Source organism: Heteronotia binoei, chromosome 10, assembly GCF_032191835.1.
Source record: "Heteronotia binoei isolate CCM8104 ecotype False Entrance Well chromosome 10, APGP_CSIRO_Hbin_v1, whole genome shotgun sequence".
Taxonomy (NCBI): Eukaryota; Metazoa; Chordata; class Lepidosauria; order Squamata; family Gekkonidae; genus Heteronotia; species Heteronotia binoei.
The window spans coordinates 72,885,985-72,912,212 of record NC_083232.1 but is presented as its reverse complement, the minus strand read 5'-3'; the positions used below and the strand labels follow the sequence as shown (position 1 = coordinate 72,912,212).

The following is a 26,228-nucleotide window of genomic DNA, read 5'->3' as shown; positions in this document are numbered from 1 at the left end:
TGAATCCAGCGAAGACAGAGGTCCTTTGCTTGGGTCGCTGCGGCCCGGGAAGGGAAATCCCCCTGCCAGTTTTTGACGGCGCGCCGTTGACAGCGTCGGGCAGGGTTAAGAGCCTGGGGATGCTATTGGAGCCTTCTCTGACGATGGAGGCTCAGATAGCAGCCACTGCCAAGTCCGCTTTTTTTCACCTTAGGCGGGCGAGACAGTTGGCCCCCTTCCTGGAGCGCGACGACCTAGCAACAGTGATTCATGCTACGGTCACCTCGAGGTTGGACTACTGTAATGCCCTCTACATGGGGCTACCCTTGTGCCGGACCCGGAAACTGCAGTTGGTGCAGAACGCTGCTGCCCGGCTGCTATTAGGGCTCCCAAGATGGGAGCACATTCGGCCGGGGCTCCGGGATCTGCACTGGCTGCCCGTAACATTCCGAGTCCAGTACAAGGTGTTGGTCATTACCTTTAAAGCCCTGTATGGCCTAGGACCTGCCTACCTTAGGGACCGTCTCTCCCCACACGTTCCCCAGAGAGTACTACGTTCCGGCTCACAAAATCTGCTGGTAGTCCCTGGGCCAAAGGAGGCCCGCCTAAAATCCACCCGGGATCGGGCCTTCTCAACAGCGGCACCTTACTGGTGGAACCAGCTGCCGGAGGAGGTGCGGGCCCTGCGGGACCTAGGGCAGTTCCGCAGGGCCTGCAAGACAGCCCTCTTCCGGCAGGCCTATAACACCTAACTGATACTTTGGATGGAACATCTTTGGATGGAACAAAATGCTCTTATAGACCGCTGGCTTTATTTTATCTTGTTTTATTAATTATGGTTTTATTGTATTTGAAAATGTTTAAATTGAATTGTATGAATCATTATGTTGTGAGCCGCCCTGAGACACTTCGGTGAGAAGGGCGGGATATAAGTCCATTAAATAAATAAATAAATAAATAAATAATTGAAACAGAAATCTGTTACAGCACAGGCTTATTGGGCCTAACTTCTGGTTTAGTTGGGAGTACATCTCACTGAAGTGTGCATAAGATGGTAGCCTTAACCTTCCACATGGGGATGCCTTCTGAGGGTGCAACTATGAATGCTGGCCTAGCTTTATCTCTGCGTTGGCAACCTTTTTCTGCTTATGCTGATCTTGCCTTACAAGGCGGGTCTAGATCCTGATGCTTTCCAAATGTTAAATCATGGTTTTGTTAAGTCTGAACATGGTCTGCGTGTGTACATGTCATGTGTTTGCTGTTTCACTAATATATTGATTGACTGCTTTTCTCCCTAATGGAACCCAAAGCAGCTTACAAGTACAATAAGAAGCACAAACTTACATACAGAAGCAAACCATATCCTGGGGCTCAGTCTGGCCTGGAATCGAATGTGTCAGTTCTCTGTAACCACATGTGATGACCACAAAAATGTATGCTTGTGTTGTATGATAAACATATGGTTTGCTTCTTCCAACAATGCTATTCATTTAGAGGGGAAATGATATTGTTTAAGATTAAAACTCTGTTGCAGGTTTTTTACAGTATTAACCCTTTTTAAAGATCTAGGGGGTGTTGCAGTTTGAGTTTAGAATAGTTAAAATTATTTCTAGATCTCTGCTCATGCTGATCTTGCCTTACAAGGCTGGTCTAGATCCTGGTGCCTCAGGATATGGTTTGCTTGTGTATGTAAGTTTGTGCTTGATTGTAAGTTTGATTTTAATTTAACAGCACTAGCTTTGAGAGCTTGCTATGCAGTTGAAGAAGGATCAAAAACATCCTGGGCCAAATAAGACAGTGAAAGTTCAAGTTAATGTTAATAGCAATTTATTGTTATATTTTCCAATTGAATTAAGATTTCAAAAAGGGTCCCTCTTTTTCAGAAGATATGCCCATATATCATGCTGCCATGTAATATCAGAAGATAGTGGCTTAGTTAGTGTCAATTGACCTTCAGAACACTTTACATGTTTATATGCTGTTTTAACTTTGGCTTAGATTGGGGGTTTTCTTAAGAAAGATATAAGCATTAATTTACTATAAAAGATATGCATGTTTGCTGCAACAATATGCAGTGTTAAAAATATAACAGCCTGTATGGCATGAAGCATATATGGCAGCGAAGAATGCTAGATCGGCACAATAGGATTGTGTGTCTGGTGTTTTAAATACGTAACTGGTGATGTTTGTATTAAAAAGAATCTCTTTACTGACAAAAAACTTTTAATATTTTAATAAAATCTCATTATGCTAGTGTTCTTAAAAGCACTATTTAAGCAAAATGAAGAAACCTGTTTCTGTCTAACATGACTTTAATAGCATCAATTGTGTTTAAATGCTGTAAAGAGCAAGGAACCATGACTACTATCCAAAAAGGTTTACCATCTAAATAAGAGGCTTTCAGATTGTGTTCCAGAGCTTGGAGCAACTTGGAACATTAGGAACTCCTCAGTGAGAAGGTCACTAATGACTGAAAAGCTTCTTTAAAAGACAGTTTGCCTGCTGCTATTGATTCTGAACTGCAATGTGCAGCCACAAGAGAGTGCTGCCTATATTTAATGGTGCAGCAGCTGTGACATTGATGGTGTTATCTGAAGCAGTGTTGTACCTTTCTACGTCTATTAATTTACAGTGGATTTAGAAAGATTAACTGCTTAGGATGGTAGGTACTGTAAGATGCCTAGCTCTTGTTTTGCTGTGATGTATGCAGTTAATTCACTCCTGCCACAGAAACCTTTTGAACGGAAATGGTTTCATCAACAAATAGATACGGAAAATGGAGACAGTGGGTGAAAATTACAGATTGGCACAATACATTGCATTAAATAGGAACTTTTTTAAAAAAGCTGAATGTGGATATTAAAGAATGGAGGGTTGATTGCCAAATGTAAAATAACTGAATGGAGAACACAACAGCACATAACCTGATGATTAACAATGTAAAAATTCTTCCACTGAAGGCTGGAATATGAAACAGTTCTTGAAGCAAAAACAAGCCTGCAAGATGACTATGAGAATCTCCAGGAAATACTGAAGTTTGAGACTGACCAGTTGACTCAACAGCTCATTGAAAGCAAGCAGGAAAGTGAAGTGCAGAAAAGTGCATTTCAAGTAAGTGAGGAATATCTTATCTCTGATCTATATAATATCTCTGATCTATATAATATAGATTTACAAATGAGATTTGTAATTTGCAACGATGGGGAAAGGAGTAGAGGAATAGGCCTGCTCAGGTCCCCTCCATCCACTAGAGAGTGAGCTCCTGTTTACCAAGACATTCATTTGTGCTTTGCGCTCTCTCTCTCTCTCTCTCTCAGTGAAGGGATTTGAAGCAGTTACTGATTGAGCAAAATCCAGCACAGGGTTCAGTAATTTCCTTTCTTCTCTGTGACCTTATTTCTCAGGGACAGTCACCCTCTTATTAAAAAAAAATCCTGCCTGTACCAGCAATTGCTGACAAAATAACAGGAAAAGTCTCTAGAGTGGAACTAAAGTCTTCCCAAATATTTGTGGTTCTGTTTCATTTTAACACCCAACTTTATTTAAAGTACTTACTTGTCCCATCTTTCTATACCCAAGGTGGTATGCAATACTTAAAGCAAACAGATGCTAAAAATCATATCTAAACCAAATCTAAACTTGCTAGATCTATAGTCATATGACATGATGCAAGTGATTATGAGCCTTAAAACATTGTATATATTTATTTTAGAATCTCTTAGCCCTGCTGGAAAGTGAAAAGGAACATAATCAGAAATTGACAATGCAGTTACAGCAAGATAAAGAACTTAATTCCAAGTAAGTGTTGCTTACTTCATTTCCATTTGAGCTTGCTTACATCATTTGCTAACATTTAAATTATTGTTTATGCATAAACATACATTTTGAGAAGAAAATCACTGAAACATGCCGCCGTATTAGAATATGATTGCAGATTTATACCACGCCCTTCTCTCTGAACCAGAGACTTAAAGCATCTTACAATCTCCTATATCTTCTCCCCCCACAACAGACACCCTGTGAGGTGGGTGGGGCTGAGAGGACTCTCACAGCAGCTGCCCTTTCAAAGACAACCTCTGCCAGACCTATGGCTGACCCAAGGCCATTCCAGCAGGTGCAAGTGGAGGAGTAGGGAATCAAACCCGGTTCTCCCAGATAAGAGTCCACTTAATCACTACACCAACCTGGCTCTCCCTATTAGACTACCTTCTGTAGGTGGTAGTCTGCATATGGGCAAGATCAACTACTGCCCCTATACATGTTTTCTCTGTTGTGGTTACCATCTTGTGCAATGGCCTGCCTGAGGAGGTCAAGAGGACTCCCATGCTTCTGTAATTCTAGAAATTATGTAAAATGGAGTTGTTTAGGAAGGCTTTTCTATAGAGGTAATAGGGCTATACTGTAACAGAATTGGTCGGGAAGGTGCTTTGTAAAGGGAAAGGGCTTGTGGACTGTCTGCTGCATGTATTATCCTGTTATCCTATTGTTTTCTATGTGATACCATTTTTCTGCATTGTCTTCACTCAGTATCACAGCTAATAAGCTATTCTTCAGATTTGTGTAATGCCAGAACTTTGCTTATTGGATGTCTCATCATTGATTGTATCAATATACACTATGTAATCCAGTTTGAGTCTCAGTGATAGAGGAGGAATGTAAATAAATTAGATTTATATAAATTTTGAAATTTGCCCACATTTAAATATTCTGTATTTGAGTGTCTCCCCTTTCTCCATTCTGACATACTCAAGCTCGCTTTCAGTATGATGTATCCTAATCACAAGTGAAAGTCTGGCATGGGGATGAGCTGCAAACTGCGTCAATTAGACTTTGCTTGAAAATGAGTATTTTGAACCTTTGCATGAAACCTGTTTTAGATGGAGCAAAGATTGGAATAGCACTAAAACCCCTTGAAAATAGAGACTGTGGGTCATATACCACCCATGACAATCACCCATGTGCTATCTGAAGACAAAAGTAGCAGGTGGGAGAGATTGGGACAGGGAGAGCAATCTTTTCTGCCTTTGTCACTGTCTACATATGACACACACACCCCATACACAAAAACTGTCTTTTGTCACACAGCACAAATATGAAGGTACTATGCAGAGATACCTTTATTCTTCCCTGTGACAGATTATGCAAGAGCAAAACACAAAAATGCAGGGTAATGAGCCACCACCAATCCCTTTTGTAGATCCTACTGCATAGTATGTGTTTTGACTAGGGTAGGGTCATATGTGCACTGTAGTCTGTGGCCTATGGGGCAACCAAATGTGATTCTCCGCTTATCTGACATGGGAGAGTCTGGACTGGCCCATTTTGGGTAACAGATCCATCATCTTGCTCTAGTGGTGTGTTTCTATGCAAAAACACATCAGCACAATTCTGCCAGGTTTAGTAGTGGGAAGCTGTAAATAGAGTAGAGGACAGCATTGGAGGAGCCTGGACAAGGTTGCCTATAAAGCAAACCTGAACCAAAGTATGACTTGATCTAATGTGCCTTGATGGTACTGATGGTTTTAGCTAAATTAATGTTGACAACAGCACTAGAGAACAGGTGCAGATGTCATTGGGAGGTAAAGGGGGAAGGGGACAATGTTTACAGAAGAATATACTTGCAGAGAACAGAAACTGGTGTGATTTTCAGTATCCAAGATCTCAATTCACATAAAATGTGTCTTTTTTTTTTAAAAGAAATCTAAAGCAACCTAGGCATGTAAAAATTATCCTGGAGAATTTTACTGCAGATGTAATCTAGATCCTTCAGATTACTAGAGAGACTTTATTAGTACATGATGGGTTGTATCCAAAGTTTCCATCCCACTAATGGAGGAACTTTCCTTCAGTGGAAGAAGTGTGTGTCCTACTAGAGTAGGGGTGGAAAACCTCCATCCCGAGGGCTGTATGCGGCCCTTGAGGTCACTTGGTGTGGCCCTCAGGGATTGCTGGGCCGAACCGAGCCATGTGGTAGCCTCTCTAGGGCCTGGCTGGCCAGCAAGGATCGTGGGGCCCAGCCGCACTGTGCAGCAGCCTCCTCAGGGTCAGGCAGGGATCACAGGGCCCAGATGTACTGTGCGGCAGCCTCCCTGGGGCATGGCTGGCCGGTCAGAATTGCTGCAGGGCCTGGAAAAGTTACTGTCACAGTTCAGTTTGCACTTGATGGTGTGACCTAATATGCTAATATTAGGGGATGTGGTCTAATATGCTACTGAGTTCCTGCTGGGCTTTTTCTACAAAACCCTGGATCTATTCACTTGCCTAGAGCAGCGGGCCGGGTGTGTGTGTGTGCGCCAGATTAGGCTCTCCCCACATGACTTCAAATAGAAAAACAAATATTTGCATTAATTTTGCAGGCCTGAATCGTTCTCCCTTGGCGAAGCACTGTTTTTTAAGTTGATAATTTTCCCGTGAATGATGTTATAAATATCCATATGGCCCTTGGCAGAAAAAAGGTTCCCCACCCCTGTACTAGAGGAATGTTTCCTGCACGAAAGGAAGGTTCCACTCTTAGTATGGAACAGAACTTCTGGAGCCAGCTGTGTAAGCAAAAACATTAAAAGACAGGACTATCGGTCAATGAGGGAATTTCAAATTGGTCAGTTGGAAGATTTAAATGTGCATATTATGAAGTCATTCCTATATGTAATTTCTTAAGATACTGAAGAGCCTATAAGGGGCCTAACTTATTAATAAACTGCTGATGATGCAAACTGTTGGAAAGAAAAGCCAACTGTAATTTCTTTTTCTCTCTCTATTATAGCAACACATCAAAACTAAAATAGTTTCAGAAATAAAAAAATCTGCCCTTAAGCTTGCAGTCCTGCTGATTAAACAACAAAAGCTTTAGTTGAGGGCTTCCTGTTCTGCGGCTCTATTAACAATATACATTGTTCTTTATTATAAAATGGCTTCTCTTTGTGGAAGCTGCTTGGTTGCTTCAAGGAGCAAATGATAACGAAGTACCTCTGTGGTGGCTTTGGTTGCAGAGGGATGAGCTTGCTGCTTTCCTGGCAGATAAAAACAATAATATTTTAATAGCAGTTATAAACATTACCATCCTGCAATGTTTATCCCTTATTAGAGCATTCATTTCTGTGGTGAATGACAGTTCCTAAGAAAAGTTAATTCCTTTCTCTTGTAGGGAATTGCTGAAAGCTCCTGAAACTATACAACTAGAGAAATCATGTGAAATGATGCCAAGATGTGACCAACAGGTACAATGGTGTATATTCACAATTTGAATACTGAAAATCTGAACTACAAATAATGGCTGTATTTGGAAATCCAGTTTATATCTTCTGCCATCTTAATTTTATATGATGCAAAGTTCATAAGAACAAATGAAAGATGTAAATAACTTTTTTTAAAGGAAGTAAAGCTGCAGAAACTAGAGCAAGACTTGATTGCTGCTGAAGACATTATTGCTTCCCTGCATAAGACAAATACTGCTGATAAGGTATGCCTCTAGTTTGTGTGTAGTCATTCTTCTCCAACATATAAAGTAAGTTGCCTTACTTCTCCAGAGCTAGAGGTCATCGTGCCTAGAAGAGTCAAGTGCAAAACTGCTTCATTTATTGACCAGCGCTTGCTAACAGCCTTACCTGCTAATAATAATAAGAGAAAGCAGAGGAATGAAAACTTGGAACTACTTCATTATTCATTCAATTAAGTTAAGAGTTTTAAAACATCAAAATCAACTTCCCACAGTCAAAGGGGAGGGGGTGACCCTGTCTTTTCTTAGTGTGGTCATATCCTTTCAATCTCTGGATCTCAGATTTCCCTTTTGTTCTGGTTGGGGAATGGAGATGGGAGGAACATGATCAAATCTTACCCAGCAGCAGGGCTGACCCTAGATTATGTGGCACCCTAGGCAAGGCTAACTTCTGGCACACACACACTGATAACGAATTTTCGAAAACAGATGATTGTGGGGGAAATGAAAAGCACAAAACTTGAAATTGCTCCCTGACCTGGATAGCCCTGGATAGCGAGCCTGATCTTGTCAGATCTCAGAAGCTAAACAGGGCCAAGATATTTGTATGGGAGACCTCCTTGAAATAACGAAGTTGGAAGGGCAGGCTCGATTCAGCCACCTCTCTGTAATGTAATGGTTGGGGACTTCTGTTTCAATGTATATGAAGAAGTGTGCACGCCCATGGAAGCTTATACCCAGAATGAAACTTTGTTGGTCTTAAAGGTGCCACCGGACTCAAACTTTGCTCTGCTGCTTCAGACCAACACAGCTAGCCACTTGAAACTGTTTTATTGAGTCACATTATTGTTTTGCTTGTTTTAATTTGATTCTTAAAAGTTTTACTGTTCTTTAGTGCTGTTTCTATAGGGGGTCTGGTGCACTTTTTCTTTTGTGTGAAGGGCTTTATATATTCCCCATGGATGCTTCCTGTCAGCCCCACAAAAGTGGGGTGGGGTGCTGTCCATTGTCTTCTAGAAAAGCCTGCAACCCGACTTGTCCCACATAGAGAAATCTAATTCCAAATGATTGCTGTAGTTCAACCAATGGCCAATGTTGTGGAAATTCAACCAGTTACTAAATAATTTCTGCCTAAATTTGGGGGAGGGGACTTACCAGCAGTAATCTGCATTTCATAGGAAACCTGCTCCCTCCTTTTCCTAAATTTCTGCTGAGCTTGATCCACTGCAGAACAAATTAGCCCCAAATACACCCCCCTCCCATAAAGTTGATATACAACGCTTGAGATGTGACCTCTGGGAAGGGATGAAGTATGCCTCTGTCATGGGAGGGGCACCCAATTTGGCACCTCCTGAAGGCTGGCGCCCCTGACAGTCACCTAGTTTGCCTACTGGCAGGGCCAGCCCTGCCTGGCAGGTTAGCCTGTCACTACCTCTCCATATAGCCTTTTATCTTGCATTGCTTAGGAGGCACAGAAATGGAAAGGGAAGACATCAGAGATGAGTTGACCCAAACAGTAACTCATTACCTCCTCAGAGAAGCTTGCTCTCTACTGGTGACTGATAGAATTAAGTTTGGCGCTCCATTTAACTGTGGCTAGCTTAGAAGTGAGTAGCATTCATTTGTGGAATGAAATGTGATAAACCCATATAACAAATCTCAGTATAGGATAGGTATAAGCAAACATACTAATAGCAGAAGTATTCTAGCTCTGACGTAAGAGCTATAGTTCAGCACATGACTGGTCACTTGACTGTTAAAATACATAGTGCTGGGATGACAGTTTTATTCCTTATGGGGGGGGGCTTGCTCAGTTATCAGACTGGAAAGTGCCTGATTGATACAAGTAGCTTGATTATTTTCTGCCAACTTTTTGGCATTGTTAATGTATGTAATACTTATGTTTTGTTTCAGACTTCTTGAATCCTAGTACTCTAACTTGCTTATCAGATGTCTTTTTCTATCAGTTGCACTGTCTTAACACTGTGTAATCTGCCTTGAGTCTCAGTGAGGAAGGTAGACTATAAACAAAGCAACCTCTGTTCTTGCACCATGGTTACCGTTTTAAAGCCTCACAAATCAGTGTGGTATTTTTAGCCAATTGCCTATAATATGTCACCTTGATACTAATCAAAGGAGATGGGAACAAATATCTAGAATGTCTCTGATAGACATTCAAAAGTCTGTATGCCTTAGCAAAATTAAAATTAATACAATTTTTCTGTTTCTTAGGAAGTAGTGACAGACCTCATGAGCCAGATCCAAAAGATGAGGATGTCTATCAGTCAGAAGACAGAGTGCATAGAAGGGCTGACAAGAGAGCTGGAGGATCTAAATGTATGTTCCATTCTTTCCCAAACAGCCTAAAGAGTGGGTGCAGCAACAACAGAATCTTGACAACAAATGCTTTTGATTCCTTGAGCATTTTTGGAGAGTGTTTTGGAGCATCTCTGTAGACTTAGAAGGCTATCATAAAAGATAAAGATAGACCCCCTGTGCAAGCACTGAGTCGTTACCAACCCATGGGGTTATCATACTGACTGAATAGCGCATTTTAGAGCATGTATGTGTTCAGAAGCGTAACAAGTAAAGGAAATGTAGGAGAATCATATATTAATAGACACATTTATGGCTAGTAGCCTATATCTTAGAACCACTGTTCCCTCTAAGCTGAGTTATTGTGAGCTAGCTCACATATTTTTAGCCTCCAGCTCACACATTTTTGTCTTAGCTCAGGAAGGATGACCCCAGAGCACAATAATTTATGCAGCAGCTCACAACGTAGAATTTTTGCTCACAAGACTCTGCAGCTTAGAGGGAACATTGCTTAGAACACGTTTGCTATCTGTTCCTCTTGCATTACTGCTGGTGACAGGAGTAAATTTTCCAAACTGTTATGCTTATTCCTCCTAATTAGTTTGGCTTTGTGATGTGATATGTGTTTGAATGAATACATTCAGCAGTTTTTCAACCAGTTTACAATGTTTCAGATCAAATGCATGAGTTTTTCTTTTCTCATAACTTTCCATTTTTATTTCCTTTAGTATAAGTATAATTCTGCTTTAGCTATGAAAGAAGAAAGCAAAGCAATTATAGAGTTACAGGAAAGACAGATTGAAGAGTTGAGAGAGGCTGCAGAGAGAGTGCAGATTGCTGACAACATTGAGGTAAGATCGGTGTCCTCTCAATCTGTGCATACCTTTAATGATGAACTGATAGAATTTGTATGAAACATCTCATACAGGAATCATGTAACTCATATAGAAATCACATAGCTAGAACAGGAAGTGTGCAACATGCTCTTTCTTGATTCAGGTATTCCTGCTGAAGTATTGATGCTTCACCTTCACTGTTTTAAAAATCAAATTTCAAATACTTGTGGTTTTAGTTAAGGTACTTAGTTGGTGACAGCGATCAACACTAATGAAAAGACAACTAGGCTCTCTTTTCCTTCTAAAATTCTACTGGCTTCTTAACTCCTATTAATCATGTGCATCGAATATTCTTACTCTTACTTTGTGAAAAAGATCCTTATTCTCCAGGAAAAGTGACTTGCCAGTAATTTAGGGAACATTCCTAATAATATCTACTCAAAAGTACAGCCCATGATATTCAATAGGGCTTACTCCCAGGAAAGTGCCCTTATGACTGCAGCCTTGGTCTCCCCAGTAGAAGCATAGCTGAACTGGAACTTGAAGCAAGATGCACACTACGTTCAGCTCCCACCTCTTTGTATGGAACTAATTGGGTTTTACCAGTCAAACAAAAAGCTGAGTACTTAAGGCTGGCAATAGTGGGTTTGACTGCTGTCTATCACTACGAGTTCTGCAAAGCATAGCTCTAGACTAGTGGTCCCCAACAGAAAGTTCCTGACCTACCAGTAGCTCTCTGGCTACTGCAGAGTAGTTCATGCATCTCCTAGGAAAAAGATCTGTTCTAGGCCTTTAAAACAAGGATGTTTTGTTTTTATTTCATAGGATTTCTCTCTGTGCTGCTTGTAAGGGTTTGCTCTGAGTATCACTCAAGTAGATTTCTTAAGTAAATGCAGAAGAAGCATTTTTTGAGATAAATCAGTAAAGCAAACACTTATGGCAAAGAGGCCTTTGCCAGAACTAAAGCAAAAATGAAATTTAACTGTTATTTATAGACAGATAATGTAATGGACCCAAATTTATGGACACAAAAATCTAGTACCAAAATATAGTTGAAAAAGTTCTCAGGTCTCCGATGTTTAGGTTAAGTCAAGGTTGCACATTCCAGTCCAGGGCCACCCTCCTCTGTCTCCATCATCTGTTTCCAAGGAGATTTGATAACAAGCAATTCCCCTCATGGTCACCTTCCCCTTTCGGGATCCCTTCTTCCAAGCAGTCTTCAAGTTAGTTGCTTAAGAGGATTATATATAAAACCTAACAATTGATTAAATACAAATATTATAAGTACACCCAGGAGCTCATGATATGTATCGCAATAAGCTATTATGTAAAAGGCGCAGCATGAGTATATGAATAATTCATAACCAAAGAAAATACAACTAAGAATTCACAAGCAGTGAAAATACTACTGAGAATAATCAGTCAAACAGGTACAATTTCTGTCAGGAGCACATCTTGTCACTGCTAAGCTGATAGGTTCATTTCTGGTGCTCTCGCTCTTCCTAGTTCACAAAGCAAAACTTTGTAACTTGTTGGGAGGGCTGCTGCTTGGGATATTCTTCATTACTGAGAAGTAGCTCTTCTTAAAGAAAAGGTTGGTGAGTGCTGGATGGAGGAGGAGAGAAGGAGAAGATGATGATGATGATGATATTGGATTTATATCCTGTCCTATACTTGAGTCTCAGAACGGTCACAATCTCCTTTACCTCCCCCCACAGACACCCTGTGGGATAGGTGGGGCTAAGAGAGCTCTTACAGCAGCTGCCCTTTCAAGGACAACTCCTATGAAAGCTATGGCTGACCCAAGGCCATTCCAGCAGGTGCAAGTGGAGGAGTGGGGAATCAAACCCGGTTATCCCAGATAAGAATCCGCGCACTTAACCACTACACCAAACTGGCTCTCTACACCAAACTGGCTGTAGGTGAATTGTATAGGGAATATTTCTTCCATACATATCAGAAGCAGTGACTTACTACCAGCCCAATCTTATTCAGGGCTGCTTAGCTTTATTCTTACTTGTCTCCTGCCAAACTGTTAGTGAAGTAGTGTTTGCACATTTATTCCAGTGACAAGGGTACTCAATTCCTTCCCACCTTAAAAAAAATCCACATATACTGCCACAATAATGATGTGGTTGCTCTACTTTGACACAAGAGGTGGCAGTGACTTTCAACTCTGGAGCAAGGGACTCAAATGTTCCCTTGCACTGGTTTTTGGTTACCTTGTACCAGTTCCTGCGGTTCTGCTGCACAGTAGTAATTAGGCAAACAGGCACTTCTTTGTGCACAGCCTGGGAGAACAATTATATAGAATTAGAACTTACATGAACTGTTAACCATTCCACACTGCATAGACAAAAGCAGCTGAAGTATACCCATGCAACATTCTGAACTGAAACAGGATAGGCTTGTTTTAGTTCTTTCAAAACCAGTTTGTTTTCTTGCGCAAGAGCTGTATTTCCATATGAGTCAATTACTCATATTCTTCTTTACTGTAATTTGTATACAGATCTTTGTCACAAGTATTTACATCCTCTTTTAGCTAGCATGGTTGATTGTTCTGATGCACTTAAGATTTTTGAATGATACTTCATCTAGTGTCACTGAGAAAGTGGCTAAGTTTCTTTACTCTGTTTTAAAGGCACGTCAGAGGATCTCATAGAAACAGTTTATGTTTATGCTTACTCTCATGTATATGTATGCATTCATTCCATTTTAACCAATTTGCTCTGATATATATATATATATATATATATATATATATATATATATTTTATGCCAATAAAGGCTGACTTGACTCGACATTGCCTTAAAGGGTATAATTCTGAATAGGATGGCACTGCTGTTGCTGCAAAATTCTCTTAACTAAGCTGACTGTTGTCCCTACAGGTTAGTAATCAATAGTTTAGAAAATGTACATAGTATATACAAAATGCAGTTATTACGCTATAGTAAAATTAACCTTTGTGATGTTGTAGGCACCTCAGTTGAACCAAGTATGCATTTTAAGTGTAACAACAAGAAAAATGGAAGGACAGTGAAGGCTATTGCCAGTCACTGGGTTATTTATTTCTTTGCTGCTGTTTGACCCTTTGTTTCATGTATAGAGAGAGCTTCTTTGTGAAGATTTGAACCACACTTCTGAACAGCTAAGCAAGTTAACAGAAGCCTCCAAAAAACACGCAGCACTTCTTCAGTGTGCACAAGAAGATCTGATCAGAAAAGAAGCTAAAATCCAAGAACTTCAGGAACAAGTAAGTTTGTGGTGGTTTTCTTTTTAAGGCAAGGAGTATATGTTGTTGATAGGCATATATCCCTTTCTAATTTGTATTAGCTTTCACTACATGGGAAATCCTAAGCAGACTTACACCCTGCTAAATCCATTGAAGTTAAACTGTCATTAGGCAGCATAAGTTGCATGCGACTACTGAGACAAACCACTGGCTCTAGTTGAACGCTCACAAATAGAATAGATGCTCTTCTGTAGCCCCAAGGCCTAATTAGCCAGGCAGATGACTTTATAGCATGTGTCTTGCTTTACTTCTTCCAGGGCAGCATGCTGTACCTAGGCATCTTTCTGCAGTGGTCCTTGTGTTTGTGAAAGGCCTCACAGCAGCAGGGAAGATGATCTTTTATTTTTTGCCCCTTCTACCTTTTTGATACCCAACACTGCTAATTCCTGCAGTTGATACTTACACGTAATGATAGCTGTTGAAAAATATTTAGAATAAGCAAGATCGGTGTTTGGGAGAAACTAAGAGAAAGAGTGTTTTAAAAGGAGAGACAGAGTATTTTAGTTCCATGGAAACTTAGGATCTTTCTTTGTTTGAGTAACCCACAAACCATTAAGTCACAGTAATGTGTAGTGTGAGACTGCATCACACTGGCATACCTAAAAACTATTAAATCAGTGGGAATATGTGGCATTCCTAGTCTAATAAATCCAAGTTCTAGGTCTCACTTTTTGCTTATATGCTTCTGGTATCTTCATGGAATCCAGATCTGAGAAGTTCATATATCACATAGTGCTGGAAGCATAGACTGAGTGAGTGAGTGAAGGAACATGTTGTGCTGAATTGGAGATTCCATTATGTTCCTCTGAGAAAACCAGTGATACCTTCTGCAAACTGTGAAAGCTTAGCACAGATTGCTAACTCCGGTGTTAGTGTTCTTTTTCCTGGGATTTACACTGGCAGACAAACAGCTATTCATAAGAAACTACTCCACTATTGTCAGAACTGGTTGGTGCTAGCCAAATAAATTTAAGGGCAATAACCATGCATCAGAACAATGTGAACAAAAAACCCTCCTGTTTGGAGTTAGGCTAGGACAGGGATGGAGAACCTTTTTTCTGCTAGGGGCCATTTGGATATTTATAACATCATTCGCGGGCCATACAAAATTATCAGCTTAAAAAACAGTGCTCCGCCGAGGGAGAATTATTCAGGCCAGCAAAATTAATGCAAATAATTGCTTTTCTATTTGAAGTCACATGGGGAGAGTCTAATTCAGCACACACACACACACCGGCCTGCTGCCCTAGGCAAATGCCTAGGTCCAGGCGTATTAGACCACATCCCCTAATATTAGCATATTAGGCCATACCATCTGGGATAATCACATGCAAACTGAACTGGTAGCAGCTGGCTCCCATCCTCCACCCCTGCCAACCCTTCCTCCCTCCTGCTGCTCCCAGCAGAACTTTAAAGGCACCCACATACCCCAGCAGCAGTCCTTCACAATGCCCACAAGAGTGGGGGCGGGCCTCGGCCCAGCAATCCCCGAGGGCCAGACCAAGTGATCTCGAGGGCGGTAAACGGCCCTCGGGCCTGACGTTCCCCACCCTGGTATAGAAAGTCACAAGCAGATTCAATGTGCCATAACTAATTTAGGCTGGCTAGCTTACGTCAATTAATGAAGCAAGGCTTAAGAAAATACATACTTTATATGTACTATGCGTAATATACATTAAATTTCATGACAGTACTGTGGACAGATTTAAGAAAGCAGCCTGGCATTATAGCGTTAATTAATTAAAAATTTTATATTCTACTTTTCCCTTTGCTCAAGGCAACTTAACAGCATATAACTAAAATATCATGTACCAATAAAACTCAAATTCTGTCCCATCTGCCCAACTTCATAAAGCCTAATAAGAGACAGTAAAATGCTTGCAACCTGTATGCACTGCTTGTGACTAGAGACTGAAGTGCAGTCCATTACGATATCAGGCATTGACTTCACTAATAAATGAGCTGTGAATATTTATCCAATCAAATATTTTAACAGATCTAATGTAATAGATTCTCAGGTTATGGAGGAAAGTACCTAGAACTGGAGAAAATGTTTTCCACAAGCAAACGTTTGTACACTCCCTAAGCGTAATTCAGTGTCTAATTCAGGCTATGTTTTCTCAGACACATATGTATTGTCTTTTTAATAAATTGCTATCCGATAGACCAGAACTATCAGAAAGATTCCAGATTCTCAAAGAAATGTCAATGCAGTGTATTTTTAAAAAAAAATCAACAATTTGTGATCTTCTGAATATTAGTTATTCAAACTGTTGATTTTTTTGTAGCTATCAAAAAAGTCAGAAGAGCTAGCAAACTGGAAGAGTGAATATGAATTTAAAACACACCAAACAGAATGTTTCATGAACTCTGTTACAGCAAAATCACAGGTATGCTACTAGCTTTTGTTGATAAAATGTTACATCCATGGAGCTATGTAAATGTGCAAGTACAGCTGAATATTGTAAGAGATGCTGACATAACAAGGGAGAGCTGTAGTGGAAGCAATCCTATATCTTGATCCCTTTGAATATGACCTGAATTGTAATTGCAGATATTCTTTTTTGCATTGTAAAACTTTTTTGCTTCCTTGCCTTGTCCTGGACATTTCTGTTACTAATCAATTAAAATCATACTCTAGACTAACAGAAGCTGGAGAACTGAAATTTAAAAAGTAAACATCATTTGTCTTGCTTTATGTCAGGCCTGCACTTCTTTAATTATAAGCAACTTGCAATGTGTTCAGCAGGAGTATCCGTCATGACAGGATTGTTCTTGTTTATTTGCTAGAGCCCAAAAACTCCACCAAACTTTGACACAGATCTGGCAAAACACTTAGAGACACAAGAAATAGCAGACCGGAGAGCCTCCGCAGTTACCTTGGAACATCTTGTATCTGAATTAAATGAAGAAAGGGATGCTAAAAATAATGAAATCATGAGGCTAAAGGTATATGCTTTGTTTTTAAGTTGATAATTTGTGAGTTGCTGTAATGTCCAGTATTTTAAATGCACTTCTTTGTCATTCCAAATATGGAATTATCTTGCAGAGTCTGAGACTTTTAAAAAAAATCATCAAAGCGCTTGACAAATGCCTAATAATAAATGGGTTCTATCCTTAGCCTCTTCAATCTTGAAGGGCTTTTTTGTAGCAGGAACTCCTTTGCCTATTAGGCCACACCCCCTGATGTAGCCAATCCTCCAAGAGCTTACAGGGGTCGTCTTACAGACCTACTGTAAACTCTTGGAGGGGAGGATTGGCTACATCAGGGGTGTGTGGCCTAATAGGCAAATGAGTTCCTGCTACAAAAAAAGTCCTGCTTGAAAGTATTTAATGTCTCTGTTGGACAAAGCATGCCCTTTTCTTGTGTGACTTCAAGACTATTTAGAGAAGAATTTTAAATTACTTGTTTCATTTTTCCCTCTTTGGTTTAGACTCAGTTATGTGAATTAGAAAACACTCGTCTGGAAATGCAGGTACTAATGGAAAACAATAGAAATCTTCAGAGTCAGGTTGAAGAAGCAAGAAGAGGAAAGAGAATTGGGTAAATACCAATCCAGGATTGTTTTTAAAAGATGCTCTTGTGAAAACCTATTTAACTTTTTTAAAAAGTTGTCTATAATTTGAACAAACATGAAACATTCCAGATTCCAACTGAGATCCAAAATATTGCTTGGACAAGGGACTTGTACTATCACAGTAGACATAGTGGCTTCTTTCTTTGAAAACATATTGCCAAATTACATACTGCTTCTAAAACTCACTGTAATTTTCAGGGATGCTTGCCATGTGATGTGGTAGTTGTATTTTGAAAAATAACACTCCCTCCCCCCACCAATTCATAGAACTAGTTTGATTATTGGCCTTTTTGTTCCTAGCCTTGATGCTACACCAAATCTACTTGTATATAGGAGTAGTCCCTTTTAAGTATTCTCAGTAGGTTGACAAGATTGTCCTTATGGATCATAACACATGTAGATCCATGGTTTACTGAGCAGCTGGGGGAGATGAAACAGCAGGGATGGTGGTGCTAAAAAGGCACATGCCAAATCTGATCGACTACAGCTGAGAGCCCATTTTTAAGCCTTTCACAGTAACGGCAGCAAATATGTGTTTCACTTGGTGGCCAGCTGTGATCTTCTTGCAAAATGCTTTATCACTAAGCCTGCTGTCACCTGATAGAAAGAATGCTTCTACTGCTTGTGCCCAAAGTTATTCCTAGTCCTCTGCGCAGGGCAGGTTTCAGAAAGTGGCATTAGAAGCCATTGTCTTTCCTCCTAGTCTGCTGCTTGTTGGGATCTGCAAGGTTCTGTCTTGTTTTCTGTGCTTTTCAATAACTTGATAAAACTTCTGGGAAGCAGGTCTTTAGGAGGTTTGGCCCATGGTGTTACCAGTATACTGATGATATCTAGCTCTACCTCTGACTTTCATCTGATCCCAAAGAGCCCCAATGGATTGTCTGGACCAGTATTTGAAGGCAATGCTGAGGAGAACAAATTGAAGTATAATAAAAAGGTGCCTTTGCTTAGGGATTCTCTTGGCCCAGGTATGACCTGGCCACAGTTAGATATTTTCTGGTAACATCCAGATTATACTATTGTACTGCAGTCTCCATGGGGCAATCTTTGAAAAGTAATACAGGCCTACCTTACAGAGCTGATGAAAGTTCGTGGGACTAGGAAAGGCTTCAGACTTTCAAGAATACTATTTATATAGTGCAATTATTTTTCATTCTTGCATATTTTACAGTAGTCCCAGGCATCCAGATGTTCAAGACCTACATGAGAAAGAGAAGGAAATTAACAAAGAGAGACTAGCAAAGGTATTGTGTATTTTTGTTTTTAGCTGTAGTAAGGTCACGTTTTGTGGTTTTGATCATGCATTTGATTTCATAATGTCAAAATCAGTCATTTTTGTAGTTCATTCAGCTTTGCTATACTAATATTTTCATACTTTATGAAGACTAAAGAGACATAAAAATACTTCTCCTGTATTCATAAGCAAGTAGAAACACTTCAGCTTGTATTTCCAATAATCCCTCTGCCCCCACCTCCAGCTTTTCACACCACCCAAGAAGCCACTGTACACACTGTTGCACAGTTGTGTTTGCCAATGAGATCAATGTGTCCCCATCCCCCACAGTTGCAAGTTGCACTTCTTTTTAATCCAAGCCACAGTTTCCAGTAGATGCACATTACATCATTGTCTACTACAGAAAACTCGATAGCACTATAACTCGCATAATATGTACTGTACTCAGAATGTCATTAAAGATCCCAATGGCTTATCTTCTTTTCCAGACTAAAGTCATGGAAGAAATGCTGGCGGTCAGTTCGAAGTAAGTTAAATATTTCTGAATACAAGCCAAACTAAATAACTAATATGCAAGTGCTAACAGTTGAGTTACAACTAAGCAGAGCCTGTGCAATAGAGAACACTTAAAAGCAAATGTGCCAAAACAGAGTAATATTGCTTTCTGAAATATTTTCTTTTAGCCAGCAGAGGGCAGCAAAAACTTCTGTGTTTGTCAGAGGGCCGCTTTCTGTAATGCATTTGAAATACATGTTATAAAGTTTGGTCATTGTGAAGGTGACTTGAAGCTGAAAATTGTATAGAAATATGTATGCAATTCTACTTGGAACTCGAGACCACAGAGATCAGTTCACCTGGAGGAAACGGCAGCTTTGGATGGCAAACTTAATAGTATATCATAGATTCTAGAAGTCCTTCCCCAAGTTCAACAGGCACTGCCCCCAAATCTCCAGGAATTTTCCAGCCCAAAGTTGGCATTTCTCAGTGCTGCCTTAAGATTAAATGTGGTTAGTGTTAATTTGTAGTGCTTCTGCGGTTTGAGCTATCAGTGGTGCCTATGGGGCTGTGAACTTTTAACAAACATGCAGCCTCATCCTGTGCACTTACTCAGAAGTGAACTCAACCAGGTTCAGTAGGGTCTGTTGTCTAAGACTGCAGCCTTAGCAAAGAGCGCCATGATTATGCAGTTAGCAGCCATATCTTCCTTAATGAAGACTCTTAATCTTTGTGGACCTTGTGTGTATAATTTTTAACAAAAGAGGGTTTTTTTTCCCCCTCGCCATAACCATCTCATTGTTTTTGTGCTGTGTGAACAAGAAATCCTTTCTGCAGTGTCTGAGGTCCTAGTAGGATTTCCCCACCTCTGCCCTCAACCTCTTGCAGGGGGGTTGCAGTGCTGTTGGGATATGTGAGCAACCTGTATAGTTGTGCATGCTAATTTCCTAAGTTAATTTGCTTAGGGACTAATAGAAAGGTCTGCAGCATGTCTTACCTGCCAGAATGTAGCTAACAATATGCATAATGAGTTGGTATTGAAATTGGCTATTAGCTAATCAGTAGATCTGAGGATGTCCAGAGGTGCAAGTTTTACTGCCTTTGTTCTTTCACCGGGGGCACAGACATGAGGTAAAAGTTACAGAGACAAGAAGTAGATTAGACAGTTAAGACAAGGTATTTATTGTTTTGAACTTCTAGTTCCCTTTTACCCATAAGTAATTAGTAAACTTTGCTTTTAAAGCTAATACACGTGTGTGCTATGTTCCTTTTTTTTTGCTCAACCCAACAAATGCAAATTGGCCTCCTCCTCCCCACCCACCCTCTGCCATTTTCCTCCTGCTGTCACCCCCTCCTGGACTAGTGCAATGATGTCTTAAGTTCCTGACCGACAAGACTTTTAAAAAACATTGGCACATTTTCTGTGTTGCTGCTCAGCTACAAATAAACGTACTCTTAAATAATCAAGGCCAGTCAAGCACCAAGTTGCTTTTTTAAAAAAAAAATGTCTTTCTAACAAATGTTTAACACAGTATATGACAGTGATAAAATAACAGAAAATACAATCCAAAGCGCATGTCAGGTGTCTCTATGTTAAATTTTTCAAGAGAAGTTTAGAAAAAATTAATTCAGAGTGACCCTTAATATAGGATAACAGTTCCTGTGTGTGCAGCAGGAGCTGGTGGCATCTTCAGAGCACATTTAAAATCAGCACTCCTGTGCTCATTCTGGTTACACATTAAGGTGCATGCTTTGAAGAGATTTGATCTCGTATTGGTTGTATGAACAAACAAGTATGTTTGACTTCTAAGAACATGTTGTAAATGAGGTATAAATCTAATGAGTGACTTTGAAGGCAGATCATGTGCCTATTTTGTTGAATTACTTCGGGGTAAAGAAGTGTAATAATCTCCTTAAACCATAGGAGAAAAACTTTATTTCCTTTACAAAAACTATTCCCAACAATCAGTGGAAGACCAGGGCTACAATCCTAAGGACGCTCACCTGGGAGGAAGGCCCATGGAGTAGCATGGGGCTTACTTCTAAATAGCCTTGCTTAGGATTGCTCTCTGAGTTACTAAAAATTCAGGTTCATGATAAAAAAAATTATTCCACCAAGGAGTCCAGGGCAGGTAGATGGCTCCTTCCCCCATTTGACTCTACGGCAGCCCTGAGAAGTAGACTCAAAGCTAATGACTGGTTGTTTTTTTAAGTGGAAATCCTGGCTCACATCTTTGCTGTCATGTCAAGTGAGAAATTTCTCAGTGTGACAGATGAGTTCTCAATTAATGTTTTTAATTACAAACTTTTCCGCAGATTGGAAAAAGCTAGACAGGAACTTACAATCAAGGAGATTGCATTTCAGGAGATGACATTGGAGGTGGAACGAACGAGAGCTCTGGAGCTGAAAGCTTTCCAGGAGAAAGAAGAAATGAGATCAAAACTGGAAGAGATGTATGAAGGGAAAGTAAAAATGGAAAAGGTTTGTTAGAACTGCGTTTGGGTAGTAAAGTCCTGTAATTGGTTATTAGCTTGAGATCATTTGGTGATGAAATACAGAGGACTGGCCCCCAATTAAGAGGGTGAAAAAAGCTTTTATGCTATGAATGAAAGGACCTCAAGTGCGATTGGAGAGTATTAAAAATGTGCCTAGTTGTACACTGTTATCAGATAAACTACTGCAAAAGTGATCTCTTTGAAAACTACTACGTTGTCATTTCTTTGTGCCAATCTTTGAAACACAGGAGATGTCCTTGCTGAAGAAACAAGTTGAGTTTCTTGCTGAGGAGAATGGGAAGCTGGTGGGTCACCAAAACTTAAATCAGAAGATACAATATCTTGTCAAGCTAAAGAAAGATCATGCTAAATTGATGGAGGTAGGATTAGAAAAGACTCAAACTCATTGTGATTAATTTTTTTCGTGAAAAAGCTAATGTACATTTGTTTAGCTCCAGGTTTTAAAAATGTAAGTGGTTTTGTTCATAATATAGCTTCTAATTGAATACTGTTGTCTTTTTCTCATTCTGTCTCTATAGGAAGCTGATGCACTTCGTGCTGAAAATGCTTTTTTGAAAGAAAAAGGTGAATGTTGCAAGAATCACCCAGATTAACTGTCAAGAAATAGACTCATATCATTGAGAATAATAAAAGCAAGGCATGTAGTTTGGCTTTCTCCACATTAGCCAAAAGCCCCTTTGCTCAGGAGGGAATTGTTGCAAACCATGTAACATACTAGGTTGTAGTTCTGATTAAAGCATTCTTGTTCCAGATTATCTTGCAGTTTTTCAGCAGAATAGTTATTCTTACTGAGCCATTTTAAACCATTCCATTTGTTGATGCTGGGAAATGTCATCTTAGAGCACTTGTCTCTACTTGTTAGTATAACTTTTAGACTTCCTGTTCGCAAAAAAGCACTAGGTAGGGGTATCTCACATAGAATTCATTTTATGCTAAAAAAAAAAAAAAAATAAATCACTGTTGCGTTTATTTCAAAATGTTGTATATATTGAGGAAATTTGTCTCATTACCGTTGTTCAGAGATGCTTTGAACAAGTGGGGTTTTTTATTTTTAGTAAAATAAAAGTATTAGTTAAATATTAATACTGTGGGCAGTAGAAACTTGGTGTCATATTATATCTGCTTCTTTTCTCTTAGCCTTTTTTCCTCCAGAATTCTCTTTTCCAGCAAAGCACTGCCTTCCTGTAAATATAAAATAGCTGCAAGACCATCATCCAGCTTAAATGGCAACATTCCTTCCGTTCCATCCATCCAAGAGACGTGTCTCAGCTGTTTAACAGATCTCATGTTCATTTTAAATGACTGCAGTAAGACTTCTGGTTTTACTGGAGGTTCAGTATGAACAGCAGACTTCTTTAGAGTCTGTAATGCAGGCACAGGCAGCGGAGGCAAAAAGATTTGGTCTTGTGAAATATAATTGAATTAGCTCTCTAGTATTTACCTGATTTGGTTATACAAAGTTTCACTTTAAGAAGAGCATGTTTAAATATGGATTATGGGGTGTAAATAGTAGGGGATTTCCTGTTGTTATAGTGTTGAGGAATAATGGACAGTGGCTCAGTTCAGATGATCTTCCAAAACATGGTTTTGAGAGTGGTAGGCTTGTTCTCTCTCCCCTTTGCCCACAGATGTCTTCTAAGCTATGGTTTAAAGATTAGCAGCAGGTATAGTTTGTCAGCATGCTAAGGTTAAAAGAAAAGGAAAGGATTGATGCATGTCAGGATAATAGGGTTCCCAACCTCCTGCTGGGGATCTCCAACTCACTGGCACAAAATTGGCCAGCAGGGGAAGCCCCACCCCTGAAGAGCTCCCAACATGTCCAGTGCAATTACATCACCTGGAAGTGACATAATTGTGCTGCGCACATTCCAGCATTTTGGTATAAAACTCTATGGCACCATTCCCACCGAACATGCCTGACACAATTATGGCACTTCCTGGTGATGTCATCATGAAGCACATGCGAGGGAAGTCTCTCCCCCCCCCCCCCCCCGCCATGGTAGTCAGGTAGAACATGGCAACCCCTACAGAATAAGCAGAGACTGAAGGGAACATGCAAGCCTTTGGCATGTTCCTGATCTTCCAGTTTGGAGAACTCGCTTGTCTGAATGGGGTCTACATTTAATTCAACAATTTAATAATGAACTTTATGAATGAAAAGAACTTCTCACAGGCTACAACTTATATTGCTCTTCATTTTGTTCTTGAATATTGCTTGTGGCAATTCAGAATAGCAGCATATATATTTAGATAATTATCTCTCTACAACAAAAGGAATGGATTCAATTTCTAGGCATTCTGCATAAACAGATATTCTGTAGAAGATTTTAAAGCAAACAGCAGCTTAGAAAATATTGGTATGTTTCAGCAGAGGCTTCATGAAATTGGCAAGACAGTTTCAATCTTTCATTGCAGGACTATTCATTTTGTGGTCTGTAGCTTGTAGATCAGCAGCCTGTGAAACTACACAATATTTTTTTTTTAATGCTTGCCCAAGTGGAGAGGTGAATGGCTTCTTCATGTTAAGCCAAGAATGGCTGAGGTCCACTTTTGTCAGCCCACTCAGGCAACAGGATAAATGACCTTTCTCATTGAAAGATGGTCATTGCTTGGACTGTGCTTCAACAAATGCAGAAATCCCACACATCTCTTTCATGATGAATGAAGCTTCCAGTTGTGACTTGTGGCACTCTAAAGGCGAATAGATCTATTAAATAACGACAGCTGTTGTAGTACCACAAGGCTCTATTTTTTTCTTACAGTAGATTAGCATGGCTTAATTCAAAAGAATCCATGGCAGAAAGGAAGATGCTCTGCTATTTCAGTACATGATAAAGATTCATTCATTCCATGGCAGCTATAGCAGTATTGTAAAATTCTGTAAAAGTTATCTATGTTTGATATGGGTTTATTAATTCAAAAAATTAAACTATTTAAGTAAATTTGTCTTGAGTGATTTTTTTTTGCTGTTAAGGTTTGAAAAGTGAGGTTTGAATCTTAATCTATTTTATTTCTCATTCTTTATATCCTTGGCTCTATGGATTTCATGTACTCTCTCAAGTATTTTTGCCATATTTGTTTAAAGTATTTATATGCCTGCCTTTCTCCAAGCATCCTCAGAACTAAAGATCACACTCCTACTGAAAAAAGAGTATACATGTTTCAAATAAATGGGAGAAGAAAAGTACTCCTAACAATGTGGAGAATACCTAATAGCTGCATCCTCTGGTCTTCTTCACACAACCACACAGCTTGTTTGCTTGCTTCCCCCTCCCCATATCCTTCCTCAGTGTAACCAAACCTATAATTTGAAAAGATGAAAAGTAATTCCTTTAATTGGGAAGTTTTAAGTGTTCAGTTTGATGCTTTTACTAATAGGGCATGGGGCTAAATCTCCCTTCACCAACCGCTGTGGGCCAATTCTCAGTTGGCTAAGAGAAGGAACTAAAACATAAAAGTAGTCCCCTGTGCAAGCATCAGTCGTTTCTGACTGGGATGACATCTCATCACAACGTTTTCACGGCGGACTTTTTACTGCCTGCTAGCTCAAGTAACTGATAGTTCATGAGGAAAATTCAGGAACAGCAGTGCTCCTGTAAGCTTATGAAGTCTTGTGAGCAAAAATTCTACTTTGTGAGCTACTGCAAAAATGACTTTGCTCTGGGGCCATTTTTCCTGAGCTAAGACAAAAATGTGTGAGCTGGAGACTAAAACTGAGCTAACTCAGTTTAGGAGGGAACACTGCTTGCCAGCCTCCAGGTGGAGCCTGAAGATCTTTTACAACTGATCACCTGGTAGAGATCAGTGTCCCTGGAGAAAAAAGTTGCTTTGAAAAGTAGACTCTGGCATTGCACTAGAGGTCCCTCCCGTCCCTTCCCCAAACCCCACCCTCTCCCGCCACCTAAAGTCTCCCGATATTTTCCAACCAGGCCCAATGCTAGGGCCTCGGCTGCCCCAGGCCAGCGTCTGGAAGCAATTCAAGACTGCCCTTAGGGCAGTCTCAGATCCCCTCTGAGAGCACATTCACAGGCGTTCTCCTCTGAGCTCGGCTTCCTTAGCAAGGGAAGCCTGGGTTGGAGGGGAACACGCCTTGCTGACTGCTCTCATCTTAACGGAGCCTCGAAGGCGAGAGCAGCTGGGAAGGCGGGTATGTTCTGCTTGGAGAAGGCAATCCACTCCACCATTCTCGCCTTCAAGGCGAGAGCAGCCGGGCAGGGCACATTCTCATCTGAGCCAGGCTTCCCTTGCAAGGGAAGAGAGGCTCAAACGAAAGCACTGCTGACGTACCATCCAGCCGCTCTCAGCTTCCCAGGTCTGAGGCCCGGGAAGCCAAGAGCAGCAGGGCAGGTGAAGCAAGTGCCTAGCAGCACCCCATAGGCAAGGTGCTGCTTGGCCCACCTTGCCTACTCCCACATGCCAGCTGTTTCCAACATACACCTGGCCACCCAGTTTTAGGTGTAGCATACGACATCGTCAGGATGTACTTCCACACAGAAAATATGCCGGGGGGGGGGGGGACAGGACAGGGTTAGCAGACAATCGTGT

General features: G+C 40.3%; 1 protein-coding gene across 1 annotated transcript in view; it reads left to right on the top strand.

Annotated features, from left to right (window-relative positions):
- The window catches only part of KIF15 (kinesin family member 15), a 47,846-nt gene extending 23,221 nt beyond the window's left edge, over positions 1–24,625 (top strand). Inside the window, exons 19-33 of the mRNA XM_060247486.1 lie at positions 2,940–3,090; positions 3,692–3,777; positions 7,124–7,196; positions 7,352–7,438; positions 9,647–9,751; positions 10,459–10,581; positions 13,674–13,820; positions 16,148–16,249; positions 16,650–16,808; positions 17,294–17,403; positions 18,609–18,681; positions 19,160–19,197; positions 21,483–21,648; positions 21,911–22,042; positions 22,202–24,625. Of these exons, the coding sequence (XP_060103469.1) occupies positions 2,940–3,090; positions 3,692–3,777; positions 7,124–7,196; positions 7,352–7,438; positions 9,647–9,751; positions 10,459–10,581; positions 13,674–13,820; positions 16,148–16,249; positions 16,650–16,808; positions 17,294–17,403; positions 18,609–18,681; positions 19,160–19,197; positions 21,483–21,648; positions 21,911–22,042; positions 22,202–22,276 (1,627 nt within the window). The 3' untranslated portion in view covers positions 22,277–24,625. The remainder of the gene's footprint in view (positions 1–2,939; positions 3,091–3,691; positions 3,778–7,123; positions 7,197–7,351; positions 7,439–9,646; positions 9,752–10,458; positions 10,582–13,673; positions 13,821–16,147; positions 16,250–16,649; positions 16,809–17,293; positions 17,404–18,608; positions 18,682–19,159; positions 19,198–21,482; positions 21,649–21,910; positions 22,043–22,201) is intronic.
- Positions 24,626–26,228: the final 1,603 nt, after the last annotated feature.